The following is a 25951-nucleotide window of genomic DNA, read 5'->3' on the forward strand; positions in this document are numbered from 1 at the left end:
ATCACTATTGCCACACCTCCTTATTTAGACCTTTGCTGAGACATCCTGAAGTCGGGGATTTTAGCAGCCCATCTCATGGGCCCGATCCTGCAAAAAGCTGAGTGCCTTCTGGAAGATCCTGAGCATCCTCTGCTCCTATTGACCACAATGACAGTTTAGGTTACTCAGAACCTCCCAGGAGGCACTCAAGCCCAGATCCTCCAAGGTAGTTAGGTAACTAATCCCCTTTGATTTCAACAGGAGTTAGGCACCTAAATACCACTGAGGATCTGGGTCTCTGTGCTGTACAAGATTGGACTCAAAGGCCTTGTCTACACTCAGATTTTCTTGCCGTTTCCCACCAGTGCAGCTCCTACTTTGGTAGCCAAGAGGAGCCAGGAGCCAGCAGCTGCTGTGTTTTTACCACTGTGTCATCCAAGTAATGTTAGTTGACATTGTGGTAAAATTGCCAGCGTCTTGTCTACTCTAGAGCTCCCTCTGTTGCAACCTATAGTGGAGCTGAACCGGGAGTAGTGCAACAGAGAGAAGCTCAATGTAAACACAGCCATGCTGTTGACAAGGGAGGAAATATGTTTTAAGATGATCTTTGAAATTAAATGGAAGGTCAAAGAAGGAAAGAGATGCAGGAGGTCTATTCTAGAGAAACTGCAGAGGGGAGAATGATCTCAAACCAATAGTAGGGAGGCTGTGTGAAGGGAGAGGTGGCGAGTGCTAAATGAGCCGGAGGGGCAGAGACACATGGACTATGATACAAATCCGCAGAAGTTTTAGAAGCAAGGGGCATGATTGGCCACTGCCTTGCACTGCACGTCATCATTTATACATTTCCATAGTGGAAGATTCTGATGTGGTGGCATTTTATGTTCACTTTGCACTGGTTTAAATAGCCCAAAGAGAGCAATTCTGAACTGGATCCTGAAATGACTGGAACTGGCTGTGGATATAAATTGTTCAGGATGTCATTTCCTATTGATTAGCTTCACTGATACTGCAGTTTCAAAGAACAACATATTTGTAGCTATTTTGTCCCCTTTTCAACTGCAAAGTGGTTATTATCCGATTCACAATACTGTACCTCTTGATGTTTTCCTGATCTGCATATCTGTTCTTTTGATACTAGTAGCTACAGAAAAGTTCTCAAAGCAGTCAGCCATGTTATGCAACTACTGCCCATTGGCTGGAAACACTCTCCTCCTCAGGGTCACCATTTTGTTTCTAAAACATCAACTGGAAATAGCAAAATGTTATGAATTTAGAAGAAAAAAAACTAGCTAGAATTTCTAAACAAGGCTGGAATGGTGAAGACTTAATAAACAAGGGAATTTCCTTTTCAGATTATGATTATTATCATATTTTACATTCATGGGGGGGGGGGTTAAGGGATAGCCAGTGGTTTGAGCATTGGCCTGCTAAACCCAGGGTTGTGAGTTCAATCCTTGAGGGGGCCATTTAGGGATCTGGGGCAAAAATTGGGGATTGGCCCTGCTTTGAGCAGGGGGTTGGACTAGATGACCTCCCGAGGCCCCTTCCGACCCTGATAGTCTATGAATCTGTCATGAAGAATTCCCCAAACCCCTGCAATCCTGATCTCAGTGGGACTGTGAGATGAATGAAGGCTGCAGGTGCAGGCCCTACACATAAACATCAACCCTTCTGCCACCTTTGAGGTGGGGTGACATGATGCCAATCAAGCTTCACAGCTGCAAGGGAGGGAAAGGATCTGATCAGAAAAGACGGAGGCAAAGCCCTGTTCTTATGAAAAAAGCTGTGGGAATTTTTAATGCCTAGAAGGAGCACACTGGCCCTCCATTTTTAAGGTTATTTTAAAGAGAACGCTGGAGAAGGCGTGTGAAGCCCAGGTATTGTGTTTAGTATTAAGAGCATCTGCTAGGTCAGGTGAGAGGAAGCGTCGCACGCTAGGACAGTGGTTCTCAACCTTTTTTCATTTGCGGACCCCTACAAAATTTCAAATGGCGGTGCGGACCCCTTTGGAAATCTATTGTCTGTCTATATAGTTGAATTCTATTCAGTCAGTTTCCAGTTTGTCTTTCGTGGACCCCTTAGACAGGCGAGCCATGGATCACAGGTTGAGAACCACTGAGCTGGGACTCTCGTCTCTGCGGGGCCAGAGCAGAGGAAGCGTTGCATGCTGGGAGCCTGATCTCTGCTAGGCCAGAGCAGAGGAAGCGTTGCATGCTGGGACTCTCGTCTCTGCGGGGCCAGAGCAGAGGAAGCGTTGCATGCTGGGAGCCTGATCTCTGCTAGGCCAGAGCAGAGGAAGCGTTGCATGCTGGGACTCTCCTCTCTGCGGGGCCAGAGCAGAGGAAGCGTTGCATGCTGGGAGCCTGATCTCTGCTAGGCCAGAGCAGAGGAAGCGTTGCATGCTGGGACTCTCGTCTCTGCGGGGCCAGAGCAGAGGAAGCGTTGCATGCTGGGAGCCTGATCTCTGCTAGGCCAGAGCAGAGGAAGCGTTGCATGCTGGGACTCTCGTCTCTGCGGGGCCAGAGCAGAGGAAGCGTTGCATGCTGGGAGCCTGATCTCTGCTAGGCCAGAGCAGAGGAAGCGTTGCATGCTGGGACTCTCGTCTCTGCGGGGCCAGAGCAGAGGAAGCGTTGCATGCTGGGAACCTGGTCTCTGCGGGGCCACAGGGAGGAGGCGTTGCATGCTGGGAGCCTGGTCTCTGCGGGGCCACCCCTGCCTACCTGGCTGCCAGGGCTGCTTTAGAGAAGGACTCTGACAAAGTTTACACTTGGTTGCCTAGACAACAGCAGAACCAATCATTTTGCTTGTTACTTTGGCACCTTACACGCTCCTCCAATCACAGAAAGGCTTTCAAAGTGGTATCTGGTTGCCTTATGCCATCCTCAAGTTAGAGTGCATGTCCCTCTAGTTAAGGTGGTCCCGAACAACCTCCTCTGCACAGGGGTCTTGAGGCGGCTGTGCTCACCCCCACGGGCCCTGTTACAAAGGGACCACGGGGAAGAGTGGAGCAGCCCCTTCGTCTGCTCTCTGCTCTTCATTAAGATAGAAACACTTGTCAGGCAAAGCCCAGCCAACCCCACTCCGAGTTATTTCAGACACTTCCCCAGACTGATCACTCTAAATGTTAACAAGATTTTATGTTGGCCTAGAGGGGCTGAGCCGGCCTCTGCTGAGGTCAATGGCACAACATCCACTACTTGCAATTGTGCAGGCTGCTGGCCCAGATTTTCAAAAGCCTTCAGAGTCAGCTGGCCCAGTGACTAGGTACTGGTCTGGCAATCAGAAGACCAGGATTTGATACCTGCTCTGTGTCCTTTGGCAAGTCACTTTGTCTCTATATTCTCTCTCCCTCCTTGTGTCTTCAGTTCTCTCTGGTGCAAGAATTGCCTCTTGCTATGTATTTCTACAGCAACAAGCACAATAGGCCTGATCTTAGAGCCTCTAGGGGCTACTGTGATATAAATAAAAGCTCAGCATCCACAGCTGCAGTCAGAATTGCTCACCTCCCATTTAGACACCTAAATAAGGGTCAGATTTTTTTTTAAGTGCTCACCAGCACCCAGCAGCTGCCAAGGTGCCTCATTAAAAAAAAATCTGACCCCTTATGGAAGTGCTTAAGTGGGTAGTGAGTTATTTTGGAAATCGCTCCCATCGTGTCTAACATTAAGTGATATAATCAGCACTGAAGACCGCTTTGATCATCAAATCAGTTAACAAGCATTAATGATTACTAGGACTATTGTTTTAGTATGGTAGTCAATGCACTGACAGCAGAATCCCTTTCATTGGTGCAGCAGGCTGAATCCAGGAGGCTGACTCCAAAGCACATCCATTTAACCAGTGCATCTTTGGGCTGCATTGGAGAGATGCTAAGCACCTGTAACTCTCAATGATTTCACTGGGCTTTGTTTGTGCTCGTCATCTCACAGGATCAGGCCTCAAAAAAAGAAAACTGCATGTGTTCTGAGACAGAGCCCCAATGAGTGCAATGAACAGGAGATGAGGGTACTCCGCATCTCTCAGAATCTTGCACATTTGGGCCATGACATCCCATTTATGCTGATGCACCCACGAAAGTGGCTTCCATGCAAATACAAAATTGTGGCCACTAGAGGCCACCCCATAAAATGGCATGAAGACACAGCTCCGGGTCTCAGCTTTCATCCTCTCCTCAGTATCTTGCACTTCAAACAAGCTTTACCTTTCCTAACCAATAGGCAAGGCCTGCCCTTTAACATCCTGCCTAGCAGCCAGTAATCTTAATTACACAGGAGTCTCTCAACTGACTGGCAGGTCTAGCACCAAATCACAGTACCCTGGGAAGAGCAAAACACTGCAGCAGACTGGCAACCCTAAATTGGGTAAGAAATTAACAGCAATTTGTGCAAATCCATATCCCTGGGTGTAAAGTAGCAGCAGAGATCCCTTCATCACTGATCCCAAGTGGAAAGCCAGATGAGTGTGTGTTTGAAACTCAGATTGGGTGAGTGACATCCATGGCTTTGCCTGGGCAATAGAAAGTTCATGAATTATCTATAATTTCTGGTCTGATTCCTGTTTTCTGTTGGTCTGGGAATTTATGTGTCTTATTTTGATTTGTTCCTGCTGGGCATCACTCTAAGAAAAAGCCAGCCTGTTTTATTTTTAGGTTCAGAAGGAACCTGGAAAGGGCAAGGTGGGTTGCCTAAACTAGGAAGTGATAGGGAAGAACTTTTTTTGTTTGTCTCACAAAGCTCCTGATTTGAATTATGCTTGGATAGTGATTCAAAAATCAAATCTTGCTCTTCCCTCGGCACCCTGATCCATCTGATTTGCTAGGTGGCTTGCTTCTTCCTCAGCTGGACATGTGAAGGGCATTTACTGTATTTGTTCTACCCACTATCACTGGGGGTGGGCCAGGTAAATCCTTTATAGGCCTACGGCTTGGAAAGAGAGATTGTGGTTTGTAGCCAAGGCATGGGACTGAGCAGTGGAATTACCAGACCCTAGTCCCATCTTTGCCACTTACTTATTCTGTGACCCTTGGGCAACTCACTAAGGGTCTGATTTTTGGGGGGGTGCTTATCATCCATAGCTTTTATTGGCTTCAGGATCATGTGGTTTCAATGAGAGCTGTGGGTGCTCAGCACCTCCGAATATCAGGCCCTTAAACTGCTCTGTGCCTTAGCCTCCCCAACTATAATAAGGGATCACTTTGTGAGTCTCCATTCCTGAGTGTTTGTGAAGTGCTTTGATGTTCTCCAGTGAAAGGTGCTTATCAAAGTGCCTGCTACAGCTAGAAGAAAAGGAGTACTTGTGGCACCTTAGAGACTAACAAATTTATTTGGGAATAAGCTTTCGTGAGCTACAGCTCACTTTATTGGATGCATTTGGTGGAAAATACAGTGGGGAGATATATTTACACACACAGGGAACATGAAACAATGGGTTTTATCATACACACTGTAAGCAGAGTGATCACGTAAGATGAGCTATTATCAGCAAGGGGGGGGGAGGAGGAAAACCTTTTATGGTGATAATCAAGGTGGGCCATTTCCAGCAGTTAACAAGAATGTCTGAGGAACGGTGGAGGGGGAGAAATAACATGGGGAAATAGTTTTACTTTGTGTAATGACCCATCCACTCCCAGTCTCTATTCAAGCCTAAGTTAATTGTATCCAGTTTGCAAATTAATTCCAATTCAGCAGTCTCTCGTTGGAGTCTTTTTTTGAAGTTTTTTTTGTTGAAGAATTGCAACTTTTAGGTCTGTAATCGAGTGACCAAAGAGATTGAAGTGTTCTCGAACTGGTTTTTGAATGTTATAATTCTTGACGTCTGATTTGTGTCCATTTATTCTTTTATGTAGAGACTGTCCAGTTTGACCAATGTACATTGCAGAGGGGCATTGCTGGCACATATCACATTGGTAGATGTGCAGGTGAACGAGCCTCTGATATTGTGGCTGATGTGATTAGGCCCTATGATGGTGTCCCCTGAATAGATATGTGGACACAGTTGGCAACGGGCTTTGTTGCAAGGATAAGGTCCTGGGTTAGTGGTTCTGTTGTGTGGTGTGTGGTTGCTGGTGAGTATTTGCTTCAGGTTGGGGGGCTGTCTGTAAGCAAGGACTGGCCTGTCTCCCAAGATCTGTGAGAGTGATGGGTCGTCCTTCAGGATAGGTTGTAGATCCTTGATGATGTGTTGGAGAGGTTTTAGTTGGGGGCTGAAGGTGATGGCTAGTGGCATTCTGGTATTTTCTTTGTTGAGCCTGTCCTGTAGTAGGTGACTTCTGGGTACTCTTCTGGCTCTGTCAATCTGTTTCTTCACTTCAGCAGGTGGGTACTATAGTTGTAAGAATGCTTGATAGAGATCTTGTAGGTGTTTGTCTCTGTCTGAGGGGTTGGAGCAAATGCGGTTATATCGTAGAGCTTGGCTGTAGCCAGTGGATCGTGTGGTATGATCTGGATGAAAGCTACAGGCATGTAAGTAGGAATAGCGGTCAGTAGATTTCCGATGTAGGGTGGTGTTTATGTGACCATCATTTATTAGCACCGTAGTGTCCAGGAAGTGGATCTCTTGTGTGGACTGGTCCAGGCTGAGGTTGATGGTGGGATGGAAATTGTTGAAATCATGGTGGAATTCCTCAAGGGCTTCTTTTCCATGGGTCCAGATGATGAAGATGTCATCAATGTAGCGCAAGTAGAGTAGGGGCATTAGGGGACGAGAGCTGAGGAAGCGTTGTTCTAAGTCAGCCATAAAAATGTTGGCATACTGTGGGGCCATGCGGGTACCCATAGCAGTGCCGCTGATTTGAAGGTATGCATTGTCACCAAATGTGAAATAGTTATGGGTGAGGACAAAGTCACAAAGTTCAGCCACCAGGTTAGCCGTGACATTATCGGGGATACTGTTCCTGATGGCTTGTAGTCCATCTTTGTGTGGAATGTTGGTGTAGAGGGCTTCTACATCCATAGTGGCCAGGATGGTGTTTTTAGGAAGATCACCGATGGATTGTAGTTTCCTCAGGAAGTCAGTGGTGTCTCGAAGATAGCTGGGAGTGCTGGTAGCATAGGGCCTGAGGAGGGGGTCTACATAGCCAGACAATCCTGCTGTCGTCCTCCTCCTCCCCCACCCTTGCTGGTAATATCTCATCTTAAGTGATCACTCTCCTTACAGTATGTATGATAAAACCCTTGTTTCATGTTCTGTGTGTGTGTGTGTGTGTGTGTGTGTGTGTGTGTGTGTATAAATCTCCCCACTGTATTTTCCACCGAATGCATCCGATGAAGTGAGCTGTAGCTCACAAAAGCTTATGCTCAAATAAATTTGTTAGTCTCTAAGGTGCCACAAGTACTCCTTTTTCTTTTTGAGAATACAGACTAACACGGCTGCTACTCTGAAACCTGCTACTGCTAGGCCCTTCAGGTGGGCATGGTGCTTCCCAGACAACTAGAGTGAGTCTTGCCACCAGGAGCTTGAAGTCACTAAGGGCCTAATCCTGCTCTCACTGAAGTCCATGGAAGCTTTTATCAAAATGGGGGCAGGCTTGGCCCCCTTGGTTACAGGAAATGAAAAGTGGCACTATGATCTCTGTTGGGTATTGGTGGAAGGACCTGCGATGTTGTCTCTCCTGGGTGTACAACACAAGTCACTAGGCACTAAAGGAGTGTAAAACAGGACATGGAGGACAGAAAGCTTTTTGACTATGGCTCTTCAAATGCGATGGCCTGACATTTAATACCACCCAAAGGAACGTTTGCCTTCAGTACAACATGCAGTTTAAGTATCGGCTCAGGTAAACTGAGTTGTATGCAGTTGGTGCTGTGTGGGTCTCTTGAGGAAAAACCTTAAACACTGAGGTCCCATCTGATGTGTTTGAATGTTAGTTTGATTCTGGGGAACTTTTTATGAGAGTAAAGGTTTGCCTGGTGTACTTGGCCAGAATTTCTCATCCCATCCTCCCCCAGTTGACCACCTGGCTACCCAACACTTGTATGTGTCCATGGCACTATAAATACACTGCTCTCAGGTGGCAAGTGTTGTGATTATTGTTCATTGATTTACCTTTTATTTTTAAATCTTTCTTAGTGTCTAAAATCTCAGGAATATAAGCTGCTGTGCTATTGACCTACTGGAAATATGGATTGATCCACATCTCTTCCTGGAGTGACTATCTCGTCCCTGCTTTGCCGTGCGGGGAAGAAGGAAACAGCAGCTGAAAAGCAACTGTGGGGGTGCTCGGATTCACTGACCAACCCATTCCTTAGCTCAAGGGCAGCAAGATGGAAAAGGAGAAGTGGTGTAAAGTAATGGGCCAGGAGGCACCGGCCATGCATGAGTCTCTTCTCTAAAGAGCGGTTGCAGTTGTTGAGGAAACTGCAAGGGAGATGTGTGAATAAACCAAAATGGAAGGAGGGAATGGCCCAGATCTGCAGCTCCAGCAGCTTCCACTCGCAACAGCTGCTGTATCTGTACTGCCCCATGAGGATCCCTATTCTTACAAGGTCAGATGTTCACCAAATGCACTGTCTAGTAGGTGTAAAACTTGACCTGAATGGCGCTGGGGTTTATGTCCGGCTTGGAAATATAAATATTGTCTTGAATGTGCTGAGCTTTCGGATCATGTGCTGTGCATTTGTATTACAGCAGCGCCTAGGGGCCCTCAGGTGCTAGGTGCTGTGTATAGACCTCGTGAGGCACAGTCCCTGCTCTGAAGGACCAACAGCAAGAAAGATAAAGGAAGTGAGACAGGAAGGATTATTACCCCCCCCGCACTGACTTCATTGGAAGTTAGGAGCCTAAATAACTTGGGGGAGCTGGGCCAAAGATGCTAAGTGACTTGCCCGAGGTCACACAGGGAGCTGGGAAGTGAACCCAACGCTTTAACGAGAAGCCCATCCTTCCTCTTTAACTGGTCCTGAGGCTGGAATTTTCAGAGGATCTTAATGAAGTTAGGATTGGGATTTGGGCTGCTGACTCAAAGGCCCCTTTGAAAATCCCATCTAGAATGATTATAAACACTGTGCAAGGCTCTTTGCTGAGGATGCACTGCACTCAGATCTGCAAGTCTAAGTGCTGCAAAGAGAACTGGCCTGGGCACGTTTCAGTATGTCTGGCCCTCCTGAGCCAGCAACTCTGAGCTGTATGGCCGGGGCTGTTTGGTGGAGGCGGGGCTGTTTGGTGGAGGCAGTGCTTCTGCCATGCCCTTCTAAATTGAGGTTTGGTTGATGAACCAGTGGAACCTGCTGAGTTTCTTAGCATGGAATCCGGTAGGGTTATAATATTGTTCCCCTCCTGCTGTCTGCAGTGGGCTGTTCTCTTAGGGCATGTGTACACTGCAATCAAAAACCCATGACTGGCCCATGCCAGCTGGCTCGGGGTAAGGCGCCGTTTAATTGCAGTGTAGACATTTGGGCTCAGGCTGGAGCCCAGGCTCAAGGACCCTTTGAGGTGGGAGGGAGACTGTGCCTCACTGTGTCTATACGCAGTACCTAGCCCCTTAGCCCAAGCCCTTCGTCAGATGGCAGCAGTCAGCTGCAGGTGTCTAATTGCAGTGTAGACATACCCTCGGATACTCTGGGAGAAGTTAACTTGATGAGACTCATTGCTTATTAAACTCCTTTTGCACCCTAATCACCTTCAACTTACCAAAGGGCTTTCTGTTCCACTTACATACGTAATTTGTTACTTTAAAGCCACTGCCTGAGTGGGCATGAAAAAATAATGCCAAGGCCTTTAATATCAATAGTTGCGGAGAGAGAGAGAGAGAGAGAGAGAGAAACACTCAGCTATCCCAAATAAATCACCTTGAAGTACCCACTATACCTTGGATAGCTGTGTTTGAAACTAAAACTGTTAATGATGCTCTGATGCGATTTAGACTATTGCTAGAGGAAAGCAAATGGTAAATGTCCCTACTTGACAGAGAGAGAGCACTCCAAGCTCTTCTGGTAGCATCGTGATGTGCATCTCTTCTGTGATTCATCCTGACTTTCATTCATTGTTGCTTTGAATTTTGCATCTAGCTTGTTCAAGGTATTGCTGGGCTGTACACCCTAGTCTGTCAGGAGTGGTTTCCACCCCTTGTGCTTTTCTCTGGAATGACTAACTGGTTCATTTAAAAGGCGCATTCTAAATCACTTCCTGCAAGCTCTTATCCAGCCAGTTGTTGTGACAGTTGGAGGTCAGTGAAGATATTTATTAGAGGCTGAACCTGGAATTGAAGAAAGGTGCTGAAGAACCTGCCTAATCCGTACTCTGGTGAACACCAAATTCTCAGGTCCTTTATGAAAATGGATTTTTAGGTGTGCTGCTTACTGAAAAAAGAACATGGTGCAGGGCTACATTACCTTCCTGATGGGGATCTGAAGAACCCATAAACATTAAATTAAGCCTCACAATGCCCATGTCAGGCAGGAAAGTATTATTCAACCCCATTTTACAGATGGATAACAGGCATTGAGAGGCTAAATGACTTGCCCAAGATCATATAGGAATAGTGGCTAGATCTCGAGACAGAACCTAGAGACTCAGAGAGAGGTATTCAAAAATCTGCTTTCTATCAGGATTGTCCCTCTCCCCACCTTCCACTGGCTTCATGGGGCAAATCTAATATCTGCATGTTTGCTTTGCTTTACAGGAAAACTTGATTGGTGCATTACTGGCTATATTTGGTCATCTAGTTATCAGTATTGCACTCAACCTCCAGGTGAGTATCATGAAACAAATATTGACCCTCTCCCATGCGTCCTGTACTTAAAAAGCAGTAAGGATTCCCAAGTATCTGTTTTGTTTTGTTTTAATTTTTATTTTTTCCTTTCTAGAAGTATAGCCACATCCGGCTGGCAGGTTCCAAAGACCCTCGGGCCTATTTCAGGACCAAGACATGGTGGTGTGGTCTGTTTTTTCTGCTGCTGGGAGAACTGGGGGTGTTTTCGTCCTATGCCTTTGCACCTCTTTCACTGATTGTGCCACTCAGTGCAGTGTCTGTTATAGGTAAAGGAAAAGGACTTGTGTATCTTTGTTTATGTACCAGTACAAGACTGCTTATGAAAACGCAATGCACATAATTTTGTTTGTCTTTTTTAATAGCTAGCACAATCATAGGAATTATATTCATTAAAGAAAAGTGGAAACCCAAAGACTTTCTGAGTAAGTTTCACTTCCATTATTCTGTATTCTTAATTTCTGTTTTGAATGCTGCTTAATTTTTACTCCATTACTTCATATAGTATATAGCATGACAGTTATTTAAGGGACACCAATGCTTAAAATGACGTTTTTTCAGTAGAAAGGTTTATCTGCTGTTTTTACAAATGGATTTTCCATATCTAGGGTTGATTGTTGAAAATGAACCTGTAAGGTCCCCTCCTTGCTTACTGATCTTATAAACCCCACATCAAACTATTTCTTGGAGGAATCTGATGGAGGCTGATGGCACATCCTTGATCCTGAAAATCCCTTAAATATTGTCTCAGTTCAAATTAACTGCACCTGTATTCCCCTTTGTCTGGTCCAGCAAGGGCTCTCACTCTCCGGTTTCTGGCATCACCTCTCTTGGGTGGAGACCCATGTCTCTGTCCCTTCTGACCAATGTATCTCCAGGTTCAACAGTTCCCTGCCTTCACTATGTTGTTCCTAGCAGAGACAGGCTGCCCAAGCAGACCAGCTTGCTTTCTCTGTGGAGACGGTTGACAGTCTGACTGCCCACTGGTATAAGGTACCCCATAGCTCTTTCTAAGCAAGCCTATTTTATTCTTAACATAACAAGCATTACAGAGAACCTATTAAAAACAATACAAAAAAACCCCTACTCCTATACTAATAAGTCTACCAGAGATCACCCCAACCCTAATGTGGGCTCTGTCCGGAGCAGTCCTTCCAAACCCCACCCAAGGGTTTTCCTTCCTGTGGTTTCAAACTAATCACAGTTTCAACTCGGACCAAGCATGCTCACAACATATTTAATCCACCTTTTTATACAGCTCAAGGGTCTCTGATCGAGAGTTTCCAGGACCAGGTAGTCAATAGACAATGGGTTTTCCTTCCCCAGGCATAGCTTCAAAAGGTGGATTTGAAATGGGTCATTTGCATTCCACTTACTCCCAGGTATTTTGTAGGAAATCCACCTCAATTGTCTTTTTGAAGTTCCTGATACCTTGCAGAGAGCACATTAGTCAGTCTCCAAGTGAAGTTGCATAACAATTCCACAATAACACATACACAATCGCATTTTTAACATGATTGACCCCAAAGGGTATTAAACCTAATTCAGAATATTGCAGGAAATTGTCACTCTGTCACAAACACAATCGGAGTTCAATGGAACGACATAGATATGCAAGTATTTGCTGGTTCGGGGCCTTAGTCTTTCTGCCTCCTGACAGAATGAACACTGCATTGTTAAAGAGGTGTTGCCAGGTAGCCTAGGCCCAAAATGTAGCACTCACCCTCACCTATTTCAGAGTAGCAGCCATGTTAGTCTGTATTCGCAAAAAGAAAATGAGGACTTGTGGCACTTTAGAAACTAACAAATTTATTTGAGCATAAGCTTTCGTGAGCTACAGCTCACGGCTTCATCAGATGCATCCGATGAAGTGAGCTGTAGCTCACGAAAGCTTATGCTCAAATAAATTTGTTAGTCTCTAAGGTGCCACAAGTACTCCTTTTCTCCTCACCTATTTGTTTAGAAGGCTTTTTATTTTCCGTTAACTCTTGGTTCTCAGCTCAAAACAAATATATTGCCTGTTTTTTCTAATATTTTGAAAGTGGGGCACAGAGGGTGGAGGAATGAACTATTTCCAGGGGGAAGCATGATCTGTAGTTATAACGATCACTATGCATGTGCAGTGTGTAACCCATGATCTGTACTGATTCACTAACATGTCTTCTGTATCTTGTCCTTGGTTTGCCAAAGGACGCTATGTTTTGTCCTTCGTAGGCTGTGGTTTGGCAATCGTTGGAACTTACTTGCTGATAACATTTGGACCCAACAGTCATGAGATGATGACAGGAGACAATATCACTAAGCATTTAGTCAGCTGGCCGTTTCTTTTATACATGGTAAGGTGGCCCATAAAATAAGGGATGGATTCCATGCTTTCTGAAATATGCCTGGCGGGGGCATTCACTTAAAATGGATTTTCATAGGTACTTGCTGCATTTTCAGAGAATCCAAGGCCAGAAAGCGCCATTGTAATCATCTGGTCTGACCTCCTGTATAACACAGGCCATAGAACATCCCCAAAATAATTCCTAGAGCAGATCTTTTAGAAAAACATCCAATTTTGATTTAAAAATTGTCAGTGATGGGGAATCCACCATGACCCTTGGTAAGTTATTCCAAGGTTAATTACTTTTGCTGTTAAAAATGTATGCCTTATTTCCAGACTGAATTTGTCTAGCTTCAGCTTCCAGCCATTGGATCGTGTTATACCTCTCTCTGCTAGATAGAAGAGCCCATTATCAAATATTTATTCCCCATGTCGGCACTTATAGACTGTGATCAAGTCACCCCTGAATCTTCTCTTGGTTAAGTTAAATAGATTGAACTTCTTGAGTCTATCATTATAAGGCAGATTTTTGAATCCTTTTAATTATTCTCATGGCTCTTACTTGGCTCTGTTAATGACTCTAAGAGCTTTTCCCATAATTGTCTCCCTAGCTTGGAGCACGCGTGTGTATGCACAATCTAAAGCAGAGGGTGTATTTTCTAGAACCGATTGATCTTCAGCTTCCCTTCCCTATCTGAATTATTGTGCCAGGATTCAAGCACATTGAAAATATTCCACCCCCTCCCCAACCTGCTGCTGTGTTAACCCCTGGTAACAGACTGCAGATTGGCATCAACTGTGCCTAAGATGCCCATGTACTGTGATTAATATCTGTGCTTTTGTCAGAAGACAAAAAACCTAATGTTCTCATAATTAGGACCCCATCCAAGTCCCACTTGAAGGCAGTTGAAAGAGTCCTATTGACTTTAATGGGTGGTGGGTTGGGTCCTCAACCTCTTTAGAAAAAGCTGAATGAGAACAGTGACCTGGGTGCAGAATTAGGGTTATTTGGCCTGGTTTTCTGGTTTTTTGTTTTGTTTTGTTTTGTGTGTTTTTGTTTTTGTTTTGTTTTGTTTTGTGTTGGTTGGTTGGTGTGGTTTTGTTTGTTTGTTTGTTTGTTTGTTTGTTTTACTTTAAGGAACACCATGCCCTCAGAAATTCCCACTCCACTGTTCTTGCAAAAGTCACTGAAGATCTCATCCATTCAGATCAGGGCTGATTTGACCTATAGTCTTACTAGATCCTGCCTTAGCTTTGATGGATGTTAGCAGTACCACAATAGGAGAAGATGTGCACAGGATCGTTTCTATCCATCAAGTTTCATGGGACCAGGCAGTTCTGTGGCATCAAATAAAGCTATAGTATTACAAGGCTTATGGGAGGTAGTGTGGCCTAGTGGGCAGTGCACAGAACTGAGGCTCAGGAGACCTGGGTTCTGTTCCGAACTCTGCCACTGGCCTGCCTTAGTGACCTTGGCAAGTCACTTCCTCTGTCTCTCTATGTCTCTGTTTCCCTATCTCTAAAATGGTGATAATGATACTGACCTCCTTTGTAAAGCTTTGAGATCTAATTATGAAAAGAGCTAGGTATTATTACTATTACCAACATGAGCATCAAAGCCGCATACACTGCAAGAAAAAGGATTTCCCACCCCATCCCTCACTTTCTAATACTTATTTCTGCATTTTTTTTCTAGCTTGTAGAAATCATACTGTTCTGCCTGCTGCTATATTTTTACAAGAGGAAAAATGCAAACTACATAGTAGTTATTCTTCTGCTGGTAGCATTGCTGGGTAAGTTCAAATGCGTGCTTAACGTTTTCTAACTGTGGTTTAATATCACGAATTGGAGTGAATTGCTCCTGGCGGTGGGGAACGTTAATGCATTTTATGTTGCTAATCACAGCAATTAACTCCAGAAATGTTTATGAAAAGCAAATAAAGCCTGTATCTTGCTATAAGAAAAGGAGTACTTGTGGCACCTTAGAGACTAACAAATTTATTAGAGCATAAGCTTTCGTGAGCTACTAAGGTGCCACAAGTACTCCTTTTCTTTTTGCGAATACAGACTAACACGGCTGCTACTCTGAAACCTATCTTGCTATAGTATTTCAGATTTGAAGCAAGTAGAGATGGACAAGACCTATTGGACCATCAGTCCACTCCTCATGGAGGCAGGATCTAGCCCCCCAAATAGATGCTATGTCAGATTCTAAACCCGGCTAATGACAGTGTTGTGTCCATGTATTCAAAACACTATGAAGTGTCTTATGGCTCCAGCTGAGATGGAAGGATGATGTTGTGGCTAAAATACAGGATATTTAGTCCAGGAATCTTTCTGGCTCTGACACTGACTCACTGTGTGACCTTCGTAAGGCATTTGACCTCTCTGTATCTCCATTTTCCCCATCTGTAAAATGGGAGACTGGGATGTTGGGGAATCTAAATTACATGAATGTTTGTGAATTGCTTGCTTTTGAGATCCTCAGTTGTAAGGTGCTAGCGGAGGACGGAAGATGATTACTGTGACTGTTGTATGAGCCATATAGTTTTAATGGAAGAGCTGCGACACTTTCACTGCAGTTGTATTTATGGCTTCTTGGAGCTCCAATACACTACTATGTCAACAGATCCATGTTGAGTCTAGAAGAAGCTCTGGAGATGGGGCAAAATCCTGGCTCCATTGATGTTTATGGGAGTTTGCATTGACTTCACTAAGGCCAGGATTTCGCCCCTAGCGTTTTCCTTCCTGTTAATCTGTCGTCTTAAGAAACACCAAGTGAACGAAATAATAGAAAGGCAGAGACACAAACTGACGTGCTAAAGAGTTTGGAGTTGAAGGTTCCACTTGGTGTATAACTAGCTCTGTGATCCAGTGCTTGGAAAGCAGTATCCAGTGTGCTGCAGTGCTCTCTCAAGCTTTGCTATATATGTAATATCCATCACTGTGGTATCTATCTTAATAACTGGAGGCCTGACAGGGCAACCAATCATGGACAGGGTGACAACCTTAATTCTGAATTGCCTTGACTTGTGTTTGCAGAAATGGGGAAGAGAATTGGCTTTTCTCAATCCTAATTCTTGAGCTGTGTTGGAAAATTCCTCCGTTTTAGTAATAAAGCTGGTACACCATCAGAAGTAAGGCATATTTGTACCCTTCTAGTCCCTTTTGTTTGATCTTAAGGCTCTGTTCAAACATTTAATTGAGACCGGGTAAATACCAGCGTTCTACAGGTGGGGAAGCAGCCACATGCAGAGTGACTCACTCAAAGTCACATGGTAAACCAGTGGCAGAACTGAGAACAGAAGTCAAGAATCACACTCCTCCCTGTTCTGTCCTTTGCAAAAGGAAGGCTGAGGCTTGTCACCTTTTGCTTTGCTAGCAGCCACCTGTTGAGACGGAGATTCCTGTTAACAATCCAGTGGTCTGTGCTGCTATGTTACAACCGAGCTTTGTTACATATTCACAGGGTCTATGACTGTAGTGACTGTGAAGGCTATAGCAGGCATGATTATTGTCTCAGTACAAGGAAGCCTCCAGCTCGGCTACCCTATATTCTACATCATGTTGGTATGCATGGTTGCAACAGCAGTCTTTCAAGCAAGGTGAGTTGATCAGGTCTCTTTTCCTGTTGTGGCTTACAGCTGTGGAGTAGAATGTAGTTTAAGATGTTTAGAAATCAACCCACATGCATAAGAATAGGTAATTAAATTGCTCACTGTTATGCTGGCCCTGACAGAGGGAAGTTCTTCATCTCTTTGCTATGTAAACACCACATCCTTCATAATAACCGTAGTACTAAGAATTAAAAGAAAGGTACAAGATTGCAATTAAAAATAGAATAGTGGCCATTTCTCTGAAACCATAATGTTAATGAAAACTTGATGCTGACAGACTGCCAATACCTGTAAGCCAGCTTTCATCATTAAGGGCCTGTTTCTACTCACACTGAAACCTATAGGAGTTTTGCCACTGACTTCAGTGGGAGCACTGTTAGCCCTGCGCTAACACTATTGCCCAAAAAAGAAAAGGAGTACTTGTGGCACCTTAGGGACTAACAAATTTATGCATCCGATGAAGTGAGCTGTAGCTCACGAAAACTTATGCTCAAATAAATTTGTTAGTCATTAAGGTGCCACAAGTACTCCTTTTCTTTTTTGCGAATACAGACTAACACGGCTGCTACTCTGAAAACTATTGCCCAAGTGAGCTATACGCTACAGAAAGAAGCATTATCAGCATTCTCCTCTGACCCTGGTATTAGGAACGTGGATACGAACTTTTTTAAAAATCTGGCTCCATTGACATCCATAGCAAAACTCCTACTGGTTTCAGTGGGGCCAGGATTTCCCTTTGCGGATCCGACTCTCCTTTTAAACTGCTATGATAAGGAGTTACTCCACTGAAGGTATAAGGAAGAAGAGAATCTAGAATCTTTATCTAGAGAGTATTGTTTTGAGAGGTGTCTTCAAACAGGGAAAGAACTATCTCCTACAGAAGCAACTTCTAAACAGGTTTCAGACTTCTAAACACATATTGAGAATTCTTCTTCTAAAAAAAAAAAAAAAGAAAAGCAAAATCAACCTGCATTGTTTGCCATTGTATCTGAAGGTTTCTAACCCAAGCCTCGCAGCTGTATGACTCATCTCAGATTGCCAGCATAGGCTACATCCTGTCCACAGCAACAGCGATTACAGCAGGTAAACACTTGTGCAATGTTATCAGGTTTGTTATTCTTTTAAAATAAGGGCAAAAGACTTTGGAGAAAAATCCTGATTTTCTAGCTGAGGAAGATAACTTGCATTTTCTTAATGTTTTTTGTAGTCAGTTTCATTTTGTGTGAATTCTCCCATTAGGTTGTTGGAAAAAGCTTTCTCTTAAGCACCAAATCAGCTATCCGATCTTGTCTGAGACTGGATTACTCACTCTGTCCTAAAGTATAAAAAGAGTGGGTGTCTTGCAGTCTGAATGCTTGCTAGATGTGTAGCTTAGGTCCAGAGCTAAAACTTCTCTACTATTTATTGGGGCTTGACTAAACAAAAATTGTATTTGTTTTAATTATACTGGTGTAGTTAAAGTGACGCAACCCCCAAGTGTGGATGGAGTTATGCTGGTGTCTAAAGGCACTTATACCGGTTGAGTTATTCCCGTACAGGAAGAGGAATGATCTATACCAGCATAAGGCCCCATTATAACGGTATAACTGCATCCGCACTAGGGTGTTGTACCAGTAAACCTATTTTGGTAAAATATCCAATCCCTAACTGACAGATTTATACCAGTATAACTTTTAAGTGTAGAGCAGGCATTCCTATAGGCCCCTGTTCCCCCTCTTAAAAATGATCTGATTGCTGGAGAAAGCGGTGATTTAAAATGTAGCTATACTTGCTCAGTCACCTGGGGGAGAGAATCTAATTTAAGCTAAAACCTGTTCATGTTCTCTCCTCTTGTCTCAGGAGCAACCTTCTACTTGGACTTCACTGGTGAAGATGTTCTCCATATATGCATGTTTGCACTAGGGTATGTTTTTAAAAATTCCAGGCCAGATCCTCAGCTGGTGTAAACTCGCATGGTGCTATTGAAGTGAATGAAACATTGCTGATTTACACAGATGCTTACTGTGTTAGCAAATTGAAATGTATTTCTCTATATGGCTAACCTTTAAAAAGGTGGGAGGGAGGTTATTGTCCTCTGTGGCGTGAATTCTTTTATTGAAACATATCTGGGACTCATTTATACTACTACTTTGTCTTCTAGCCTCCACGGATGTGTAGGATAACATACCCTGAAAACTGTCCTACTAGAATGTAAAATAGCTCATGAAGTCCATGTCTTGTCTCTGACATAGGCCCAAGGTGGATGCTTCAGAAAGGTGTAAAAGCTCTGTTGTGCATGCAGTTGTGCAACAACTATACCATGTGGGGAAACTTGTTCCTGACCCTAGATGGAGACCAGCTTATGCCCTGAAGCGTGAATCTTCATACCAGTTACCTTTATCCCCTTTAACATTTAGAGTAAGGTACTAAAGGTGTCCCTCCTAATTTCCAAGCAGGACTAGAACAACCAAATAAATGACCGAGAACCCATCTCAGGTTTTATGCTGAACCTATGCTGGGCTGGGGTCAGGGTTTTGGGAGTCCAATCAAGTACTGCTTTGATACTCATGCAATGCAGACAGGATCAGTAAAGCTCTTAGTTATATATCTCGGTACTGAGTCTCGTTACGATGTGTTGATTTTTAAAGTAGCTCTCTCTAAGCAGGGGACACATTAAACTATTTTACAAATTAATACAGAAACACAGACCCACTGAAAGTACTAATTAACCTTGTCTCTTCTCATTAGCATACTGCAGAAATTAGGGCTGACAACTGTCAGTACATTTACCTACATAAATGCCTAAAAGATTATACTGTTGAATCTCGGAATTTAGAAAGGGTGAATCAAACTTTGGGTTGTTACCATTCCCCTGTAACTTGTCAAGACTTCAGCACTTCCCATAAGTGCAAATTAATAACTGAGCATTTTGTCAAGGGAAAGGTTGACTCGTTCTGATTACAAGTTGCACACAGCATGGATCTCAATAATGTGAACACAGTCATTATTCAACTAAGAGACACTGCTCTCTGGTGTAACTCTGCTCTGCAGGTTCCATCTCTTCCAGCTCTGTGTTCTGTTCTTCTGGTGCAGGATGGACATTCAGAAAAAGCAACAACCTTGGCTTGTTGACTTTTTTTTTTTTTTTTTTTTTTTTTCCCCACTCACTTCACTAGGCTTTTTCTCCTCTTCTTCCCCCTTCCCACCCCTTCTCTCTCAGGTGCCTCATTGCATTTTTAGGTGTCTTCTTAATCACAAGAAACAAGAAGAAATCCATACCATTTGAACCATACATATCAATGGATGCTATGCCAGGTAACAGGAAAAGTCCAATATTTTGCCATTCTGTCTCTTAAACATCAATTATCAGAATAAAAAGTCATGTTTTGATTTCACTCTGCATTACATTTTATTTTATTTTAGCATTTGTTCAGTGTTGCATCTTGTTGGGCTGTTGTGGTATTATTTTTTTCTTCTTTTTATTTGTTAAACAGTTTATGCATCCATAACTTTTTCTCTTCATGATGGGTTGCGTCTATATCTTTGATAGCTCAGCAGTGTAAATCATCACAATGAGGTTGATATGATAAATGTAGCTTTGGTGTCAAAATCATTTTAAAAGGAATACAGAGGGTCTGATTCTCATTTACGCTAAGGATGCTTTATATTGTTCTAGTTGGTAAAGGGACCTTAAAGTGGGACTATATCCCTGCCAGAGTGGTGTGATGTGGCCTTAGCGTCCATAAAAATCAGGTCTAGAATCCGAAGCAATCTTAATAAAAATCAGATCTTTTAATCTATAAATCACTTTACAAACACCAATTGCGGAGAAGCTCTGTCCTCAAGTGGATGAGGCAGAGAGAGTAGGGGCCCAATGCCACACAATGCTGTATGCTCTTAACTCCTATTAACCACAGGGGGAGTTGTAGGTGTTCTGTATGCCTGAAAAATCAGGTTTCAGAGTTGCAGCCATGTTAATCTGTATTCACAAAAAAGAAAAGGAGTACTTGTGGCACCTTAGAGACTAACAAATTTATTTGAGCATAAGCTTTCGTGAGCTACAGCTCACTTCATCGGATGCATTCAGTGGAAAATACATCCAATGAAATGAGTGGTAGCTCACGAAAGTTTATGCTCAAATAAATTTGTTAGTCTCTAAGGTGCCACAAGTACTCCTGAAAAATCAGGCCACTAAGACTACATATACAGTGAAAAATGAACATAATTATACTTCACATGATGAAGTAATTAATTCTTAGGTCCTGAATATTAATTGCTCCAAGCTCTCGATGCCCCTCAAATGAAAGGTGCTCCAGAAATTGAAAAAATTAAGAATAAACTTTGGGGAAGGGGAGGATTGTAACTAAATGGTGTTCAAATTAATGATAGCTGACTGCTGTCACCCGCCCACAAGGAGCTTATCCGCTGTAATTTTCCAGGGTTATTTATGCCTTTCTGTTTAACACTCACACAACAGATGGGGCAAATTGCTAGCCCTGAAATTGTATAATTTGTCAATAACAGGGCGGAGGGAGAAGGGACTTCTCTTCCTAACCACTTAATCCCTGTCTTTCCTCCCCCTGTCGCAGGCATGCAGAATGTGCACGACAAAGGAATTGCAATTCAGCCTGATCTCAAAGCTTCCTTTTCCTATGGTGCCCTAGAGAACAATGATAGCATGGCGGAGATCTACACTCCAGCCACACTGCCAATAGTGCAGGAGGAGCATGGTTCCAAAGGAGTTTCTGCACTGCCCTACCGTGTGCTGGAGCACAGTAAAAAAGAGTGAGTGCTCTTTAAGAAGCTGACTTAGGGCAACAAGAGTGTGATCTTTATTTATTTATCGCTTTCGTTTTTAGATCCATTAAAATATAAATGCGTATGTTAAAGCTGAACTCAGTATGGTTTAAATCTAGTCTCAAACTTAACTTTCAAGACGGATTATTTGAATAAAGGACTCTGTATAGTTGTGGACTTTGGAAACATTTGTCCTAAGCTAGCAGTAAATCATTGCAACCTTAAAAGAAGGACTAACTTTGAACATGCAATGACAGGCAGTATTGTGGCTATCTGATATTGACTGGACAGCTGGCACTGTGAAGATGCAGAGCTGTGTGAAGTACAGTGACTGTCACTTTTCAGCTCGGCCAGCAGTAGGTACAACACAAACTGAAGTCAACAGGACTGAAGGGCAAAATTTGGTTTATCATGTATCAGTTATGAAGGAGTTCCAAAAAGTTGGACCTTGATGTGTTAGTTACCTCATGAACACTTCTTTAGCATGGCATTAAAATGTCACTGAACTAAAGCAAAGGAGTGTTGGCCAGTGTTTTAGGAATGGTATAAAACAGTGGAATAAGGAAGTAAATGATCTGATCCACCTTTTTTTTTCCAGACCATAAACATGCTGCATTTCTCAATAACCGCTACTCTCTGTCTAGTGTTGAGTGAGATGTGCAAGTCAAATGCGTTTTGTAGCACCATTGTGTTAGACTGCACATCAATTTAGGACACAGATGATGGTCACCAGTTTTCTGATTTCAGAGAATTTGCCATGGACTGGATTAGATGGTGTAGAAATTGACACAGTGAAGTGCAAGAAATGAAAATGGCATTGTAGTTGGTCAAACTTTAGATTTACCAACTTGGTGTTCTTGTATTTCTTTGTAAGGTCTAAATTCAATTTTGTATTCTGAACAAAAGATTCAGACTGAGATTTTTCAAAGCCGTCTGAAAGATTTGGATGCTCAATGGTGTCCAAATCCCTTTGGCAGATTTGAAAATCTCAGCCCCAGTGTTGTGAGGTTTTTGTTTTCCTTCAAAAGTAAAAAGGCAGCAGCCCATTACTTGTGAGCAATCCAACAAGAATGAACATGCACGCTTCACCACTTGTGAGCAGGATAACAATAACACAGCAGTGTGCATTCATTCATGATAAAGGGAAAAATACATTTAACTTTTTATCTTTTAAAGGGTGGTTAGAAGCAGATAGGGAGGAATTTTGTCAGATTAAAGGGACATGGTCAAAATATATGTTTTTATGAGTATAATACATGCAGCTGCATGTAACTTGCATCTGTTTTTCAGGCAGTTGCACTTTAACTTTTTTTTGTCCCCTTTCTAAATATATCTGTCTTACTAAAGAATGGAATTTTAAGTCTGCTCAGTGCAATTCAGCCTATATTCATAGCAGTGTGGCTGAACAAACAAGCAGAAGCTTCTTTGAAGTCAATAGCAATTGCTTTCTGTGCACTGCACAAAGTTACTCCTACACAAACTGGGCTGAGAGGACCTAGGATTTGCAAAAGTGGGTTTGTGTATTTATATTCAGTGGGCCAGATTCTGCTCTCACTAGCAAAAATCCACAAGAATTCCATTGATTTGGGTAAAATATCATAAATGAGAACAGAATTGGTTCTTCTGCATCAAGTGTTTGCTTTGCTGGCTATAAATATTACTTACACCTGCAAATACTTGCCACTGCCTTGGTAATTTTTGAGCAGCTTGAAAAAAAATTGTATAAAAGACTTCAGAAAGGGTGGATGGCCACTATATATATTTCTGCTTTACACAGAGCTGCTTCACTAGCTTGGCACGTCTGACAATTCAGAGCTTATCAATGGCATCCTGTACATTCGAGCTTATGAAACCTAGAGAAATATCTGCCTTTTTTTGTTGTTGTTGTTGCCCATCATGCTTAAGCAAGATAACAAAGTTAATGGACTAGTACTGCCAGAACTTTAAATTTACTGGATTTCCCCCTGATATTGATTTAGTACCATTGGCTTTCAATCCCCAGTAGTCAACTATTTGTGAATGTAAGTGTGGCTTTTGTTCATTAAAGATACAAAGCAGAATAGTAAAAGAGAGGGTGTATGGGGGGAGGCAAGAATGCTCGCTTCTCTTCCCTTTTAATCACTGAGGCAGTAGGCGTTTTGACATTGTGGCTATTAAACCACAGAAACATATTACATCAGTACAGATCAGCACTAAACCACAAATGTATGCAAATTCAATGTTTAACATTCTAAAGCTCTCTATATCCTGGAGCCCTCTGCAGTAAGTGACATTAACTAGTGTCTGGTTTAATGGGCCTGATCCTACTATAATAATGTAAGTCAGCTACCAGTTGACTTCAATGTTTGGGTTATTGATCCTGCCATGGGCTACATACAGCCATTTGTGTTACTCAGATGTTGTTTTCATAGCTGCTTCTGGGATTTCTTAGTGGTATTTAAAAAGAAATAAAAAATTGCAGCTGAACAATACGCAAAATTCCCAAAGAGTAAATATTTAGGCTCTTTAGTACATGGTTGTCTTTATTACTGATACCATGGAAGAGACTCTCGACTGTGCCTCTAAGAGACGCAGCACAGAACTCTAAGCCCAAAGGACAGGGGGTCTGGTGACTTTAAGTCACCTTTGGTACTGTCCCTAGGCATAAAAATAATAGATAACTGCCTTCTACAGATCTCCACAGTGCTGCACCTACGCTCCTGACACACACCTCCTGCCCCTGACTCTTGGTACAGCATATGGCTGTCTTCTGCAGATCCTGCACTGGGGAAATCCATCCCTGGCCAGGTCCTGTGGGCTTTTAGATTTTCACATAGCTCTGACCCTTTTACTGGGTAGGGCAAGAGACTGTGTGGACTCTTTATAAAGATTTTAAGCAGTTCAGCCTCATTTCAAGGGTTAATGGGCCATTCTTAGATGTGTTTAAATGTTCATTGCCTTTTCTTTCAATAAAACTTGCTTTTAAAACTTTCTAACAAATGGCTCTAGTGACGGTGTGATGCGTATGGATGTTCATATAACCTATATAAAAATAATAGCTTGGGCTGCTCCAGTGTGCCATGTTAAGGCAGCACTGCGTGATCTCAGTATGCAACTTTGTGACCAAACACACTAACATAGAAGCAGCACCTTCACCAGTGTAATTTTTGTTTTTATTATGTTGGTCCTACTGCCACTCATGACATGGCCAAGAGCTTGTACTACATGAGTATTTGCTGCATGCGTTCAATACTTGATATTTAAAATGGCCTCATAAATCACCTCCCCTGCATTATTCCTCAATACTGTGTTGCAGCCACCATCCCTGTTAACCAAGCAGAAGTGCATGGCACTCCCTCAGAAGCTACACCCATCTCTGCAGAAACCCTGCACTCCGATTAAGCAGTCTTCCAGCCCCAGCAGTTACAGAGCACAATTAGGTATCAAACCAAACTTCCCCCACCCACTTAACAGCCTAGATCATGCTTACAAGGGCAGGTCCTGTGGACTGGTTTTAATCTCAATTTATACGCTCTTTACAAAACACTTTTAGGGCTGAGATACCATTGATTACAATTCAGATTGCAGCAAATATTTACAGCTAAACTGACCATTAGAATTTTAAAAGAGTACATGTCCACCTCACTTTCACCTTCCACACATACCAATCCTCCTTGCAACTTCTAAAATAATCTATTTATTCTTAAATAAATAGTTTAAACAGAATATTTTGGTCTGAGCTTCAGTCAGGGCTTGATCCTGAGATGTAGAGAGCACTTTCAAAACCCACTGACTTATACCCATTGAGGTACAACTTCTCAGAATCAAGCCCTTAAAGTATGCACAGAAACCAGTGGATTGCTCCCTCTCTTACTAAAATGGTGGTGTGTGGGAATACTGCTACTGTAATCATCCCTTAACTCCTTCCTTTACTCCTAGAATTAAAAGCTGCTCTATAGAATGTAAGACACTTATTGTCTCTGCAATGGAAACTGCGTGGCTTTTCAATGTACCAAGCGCTTAAATATATTCTAAAAGTCTCTCTCACTTGTAACTTTATACTGTGGAATACAAGCCTGATGTTGGCTGATATACAAAATGATTTGCCTACGAAGTTTTGTTCACATTAAAACATGTAAATAAAGAGCTTTACATTATGAATTATAATAACTTAATTTTTCATAAGCGACATTGCATGTTTATTTAATTGTCCTTTAGGTAAGCTCTTCAAAAATGAGACTTAATAAAAGGTTCTGGTAAAATCTATGGAACTCTTTCTTGACCAATAAGATAACAATTATGATTGATTGTATTATATTCATATTAAGAGAGAAGTCATGACAGTGGAGCATGATAAGCAATGAATGATGCATACATTCAAAGAGAACAAAGTCTGCTTTTGGATAGGTGACCTAGGGAAATCCATGGCACTGAGACTGGGTTGGGAATTGCGATGTTGCCAAGTCTCACAATATTTGGTGTTGGTTGGAATTATTTAGCTGGAAAGCCCCATCTCCTGAATTCATGAAATTACATAAGTTAAAAGAAAAGGAGTACTTGTGGCAC

The 25951-nt window shown here is 42.8% G+C and overlaps 2 protein-coding genes across 8 annotated transcripts in view; one reads left to right on the forward strand and one right to left on the reverse strand.

The window, feature by feature from the left end:
* The window catches only part of STPG1 (sperm tail PG-rich repeat containing 1), a 36508-nt gene extending 19491 nt beyond the window's left edge, over positions 1-17017 (reverse strand). For 2 of the 4 annotated variants that reach the window (XR_006278231.1, XM_038377760.2), the window contains exons 1-2: positions 3284-3503; positions 1076-1227 (exon numbers count right to left, since the gene is read on the reverse strand). Coding sequence is in view for 3 of the 4 variants with exons in the window: in XM_038377760.2 (XP_038233688.1) it covers positions 1076-1154 (79 nt within the window). In the remaining variant the exon portion in view is untranslated. Of the gene's footprint in view, positions 1-1075; positions 1228-2702; positions 2777-3283; positions 3504-16732 lie in introns of those variants that run through there. The other 2 variants (XM_043506045.1, XM_043506046.1) reach the window with 2 other exon arrangements.
* Positions 4176-25647, forward strand: NIPAL3 (NIPA like domain containing 3). 4 transcript variants are annotated; one of them, XM_038377777.2, is made up of 12 exons: positions 4176-4343; positions 8050-8465; positions 10601-10669; positions 10785-10956; positions 11053-11112; positions 12878-13023; positions 14710-14806; positions 16483-16618; positions 17625-17713; positions 18470-18533; positions 19830-19924; positions 21199-25647. In XM_038377777.2, the coding sequence occupies exons 2-12, from the start codon at positions 8367-8369 to the stop codon at positions 21396-21398; spliced, it is 1227 nt and encodes a 408-aa protein (XP_038233705.1). In that variant the 5' UTR covers positions 4176-4343; positions 8050-8366; the 3' UTR covers positions 21399-25647. The 4 variants fall into 4 exon arrangements, 3 of the variants coding, with proteins under 3 accessions (XP_038233705.1, XP_038233704.1, XP_038233706.1); XM_038377776.2 differs by having other exon boundaries at positions 4206-4465; XM_038377778.2 differs by having other exon boundaries at positions 4230-4465; positions 12902-13023.
* Positions 25648-25951: the final 304 nt, after the last annotated feature.

Source organism: Dermochelys coriacea, chromosome 19, assembly GCF_009764565.3.
Source record: "Dermochelys coriacea isolate rDerCor1 chromosome 19, rDerCor1.pri.v4, whole genome shotgun sequence".
Taxonomy (NCBI): Eukaryota; Metazoa; Chordata; order Testudines; family Dermochelyidae; genus Dermochelys; species Dermochelys coriacea.

Excerpts from the sequence above, each read along its gene's own strand:
- NIPAL3 (XM_038377777.2), top strand. The coding sequence starts at position 8,367 with ATGGAAGGAGGGAATGGCCCAGATCTGCAGCTCCAGCAGCTTCCACTC. Across the intron at positions 16,619-17,624 it reads ACAGCAGTCTTTCAAGCAAG|GTTTCTAACCCAAGCCTCGC; the intron begins GTGAGTTGATCA and ends TTGTATCTGAAG. Across the intron at positions 18,534-19,829 it reads ATATGCATGTTTGCACTAGG|GTGCCTCATTGCATTTTTAG; the intron begins GTATGTTTTTAA and ends CTTCTCTCTCAG.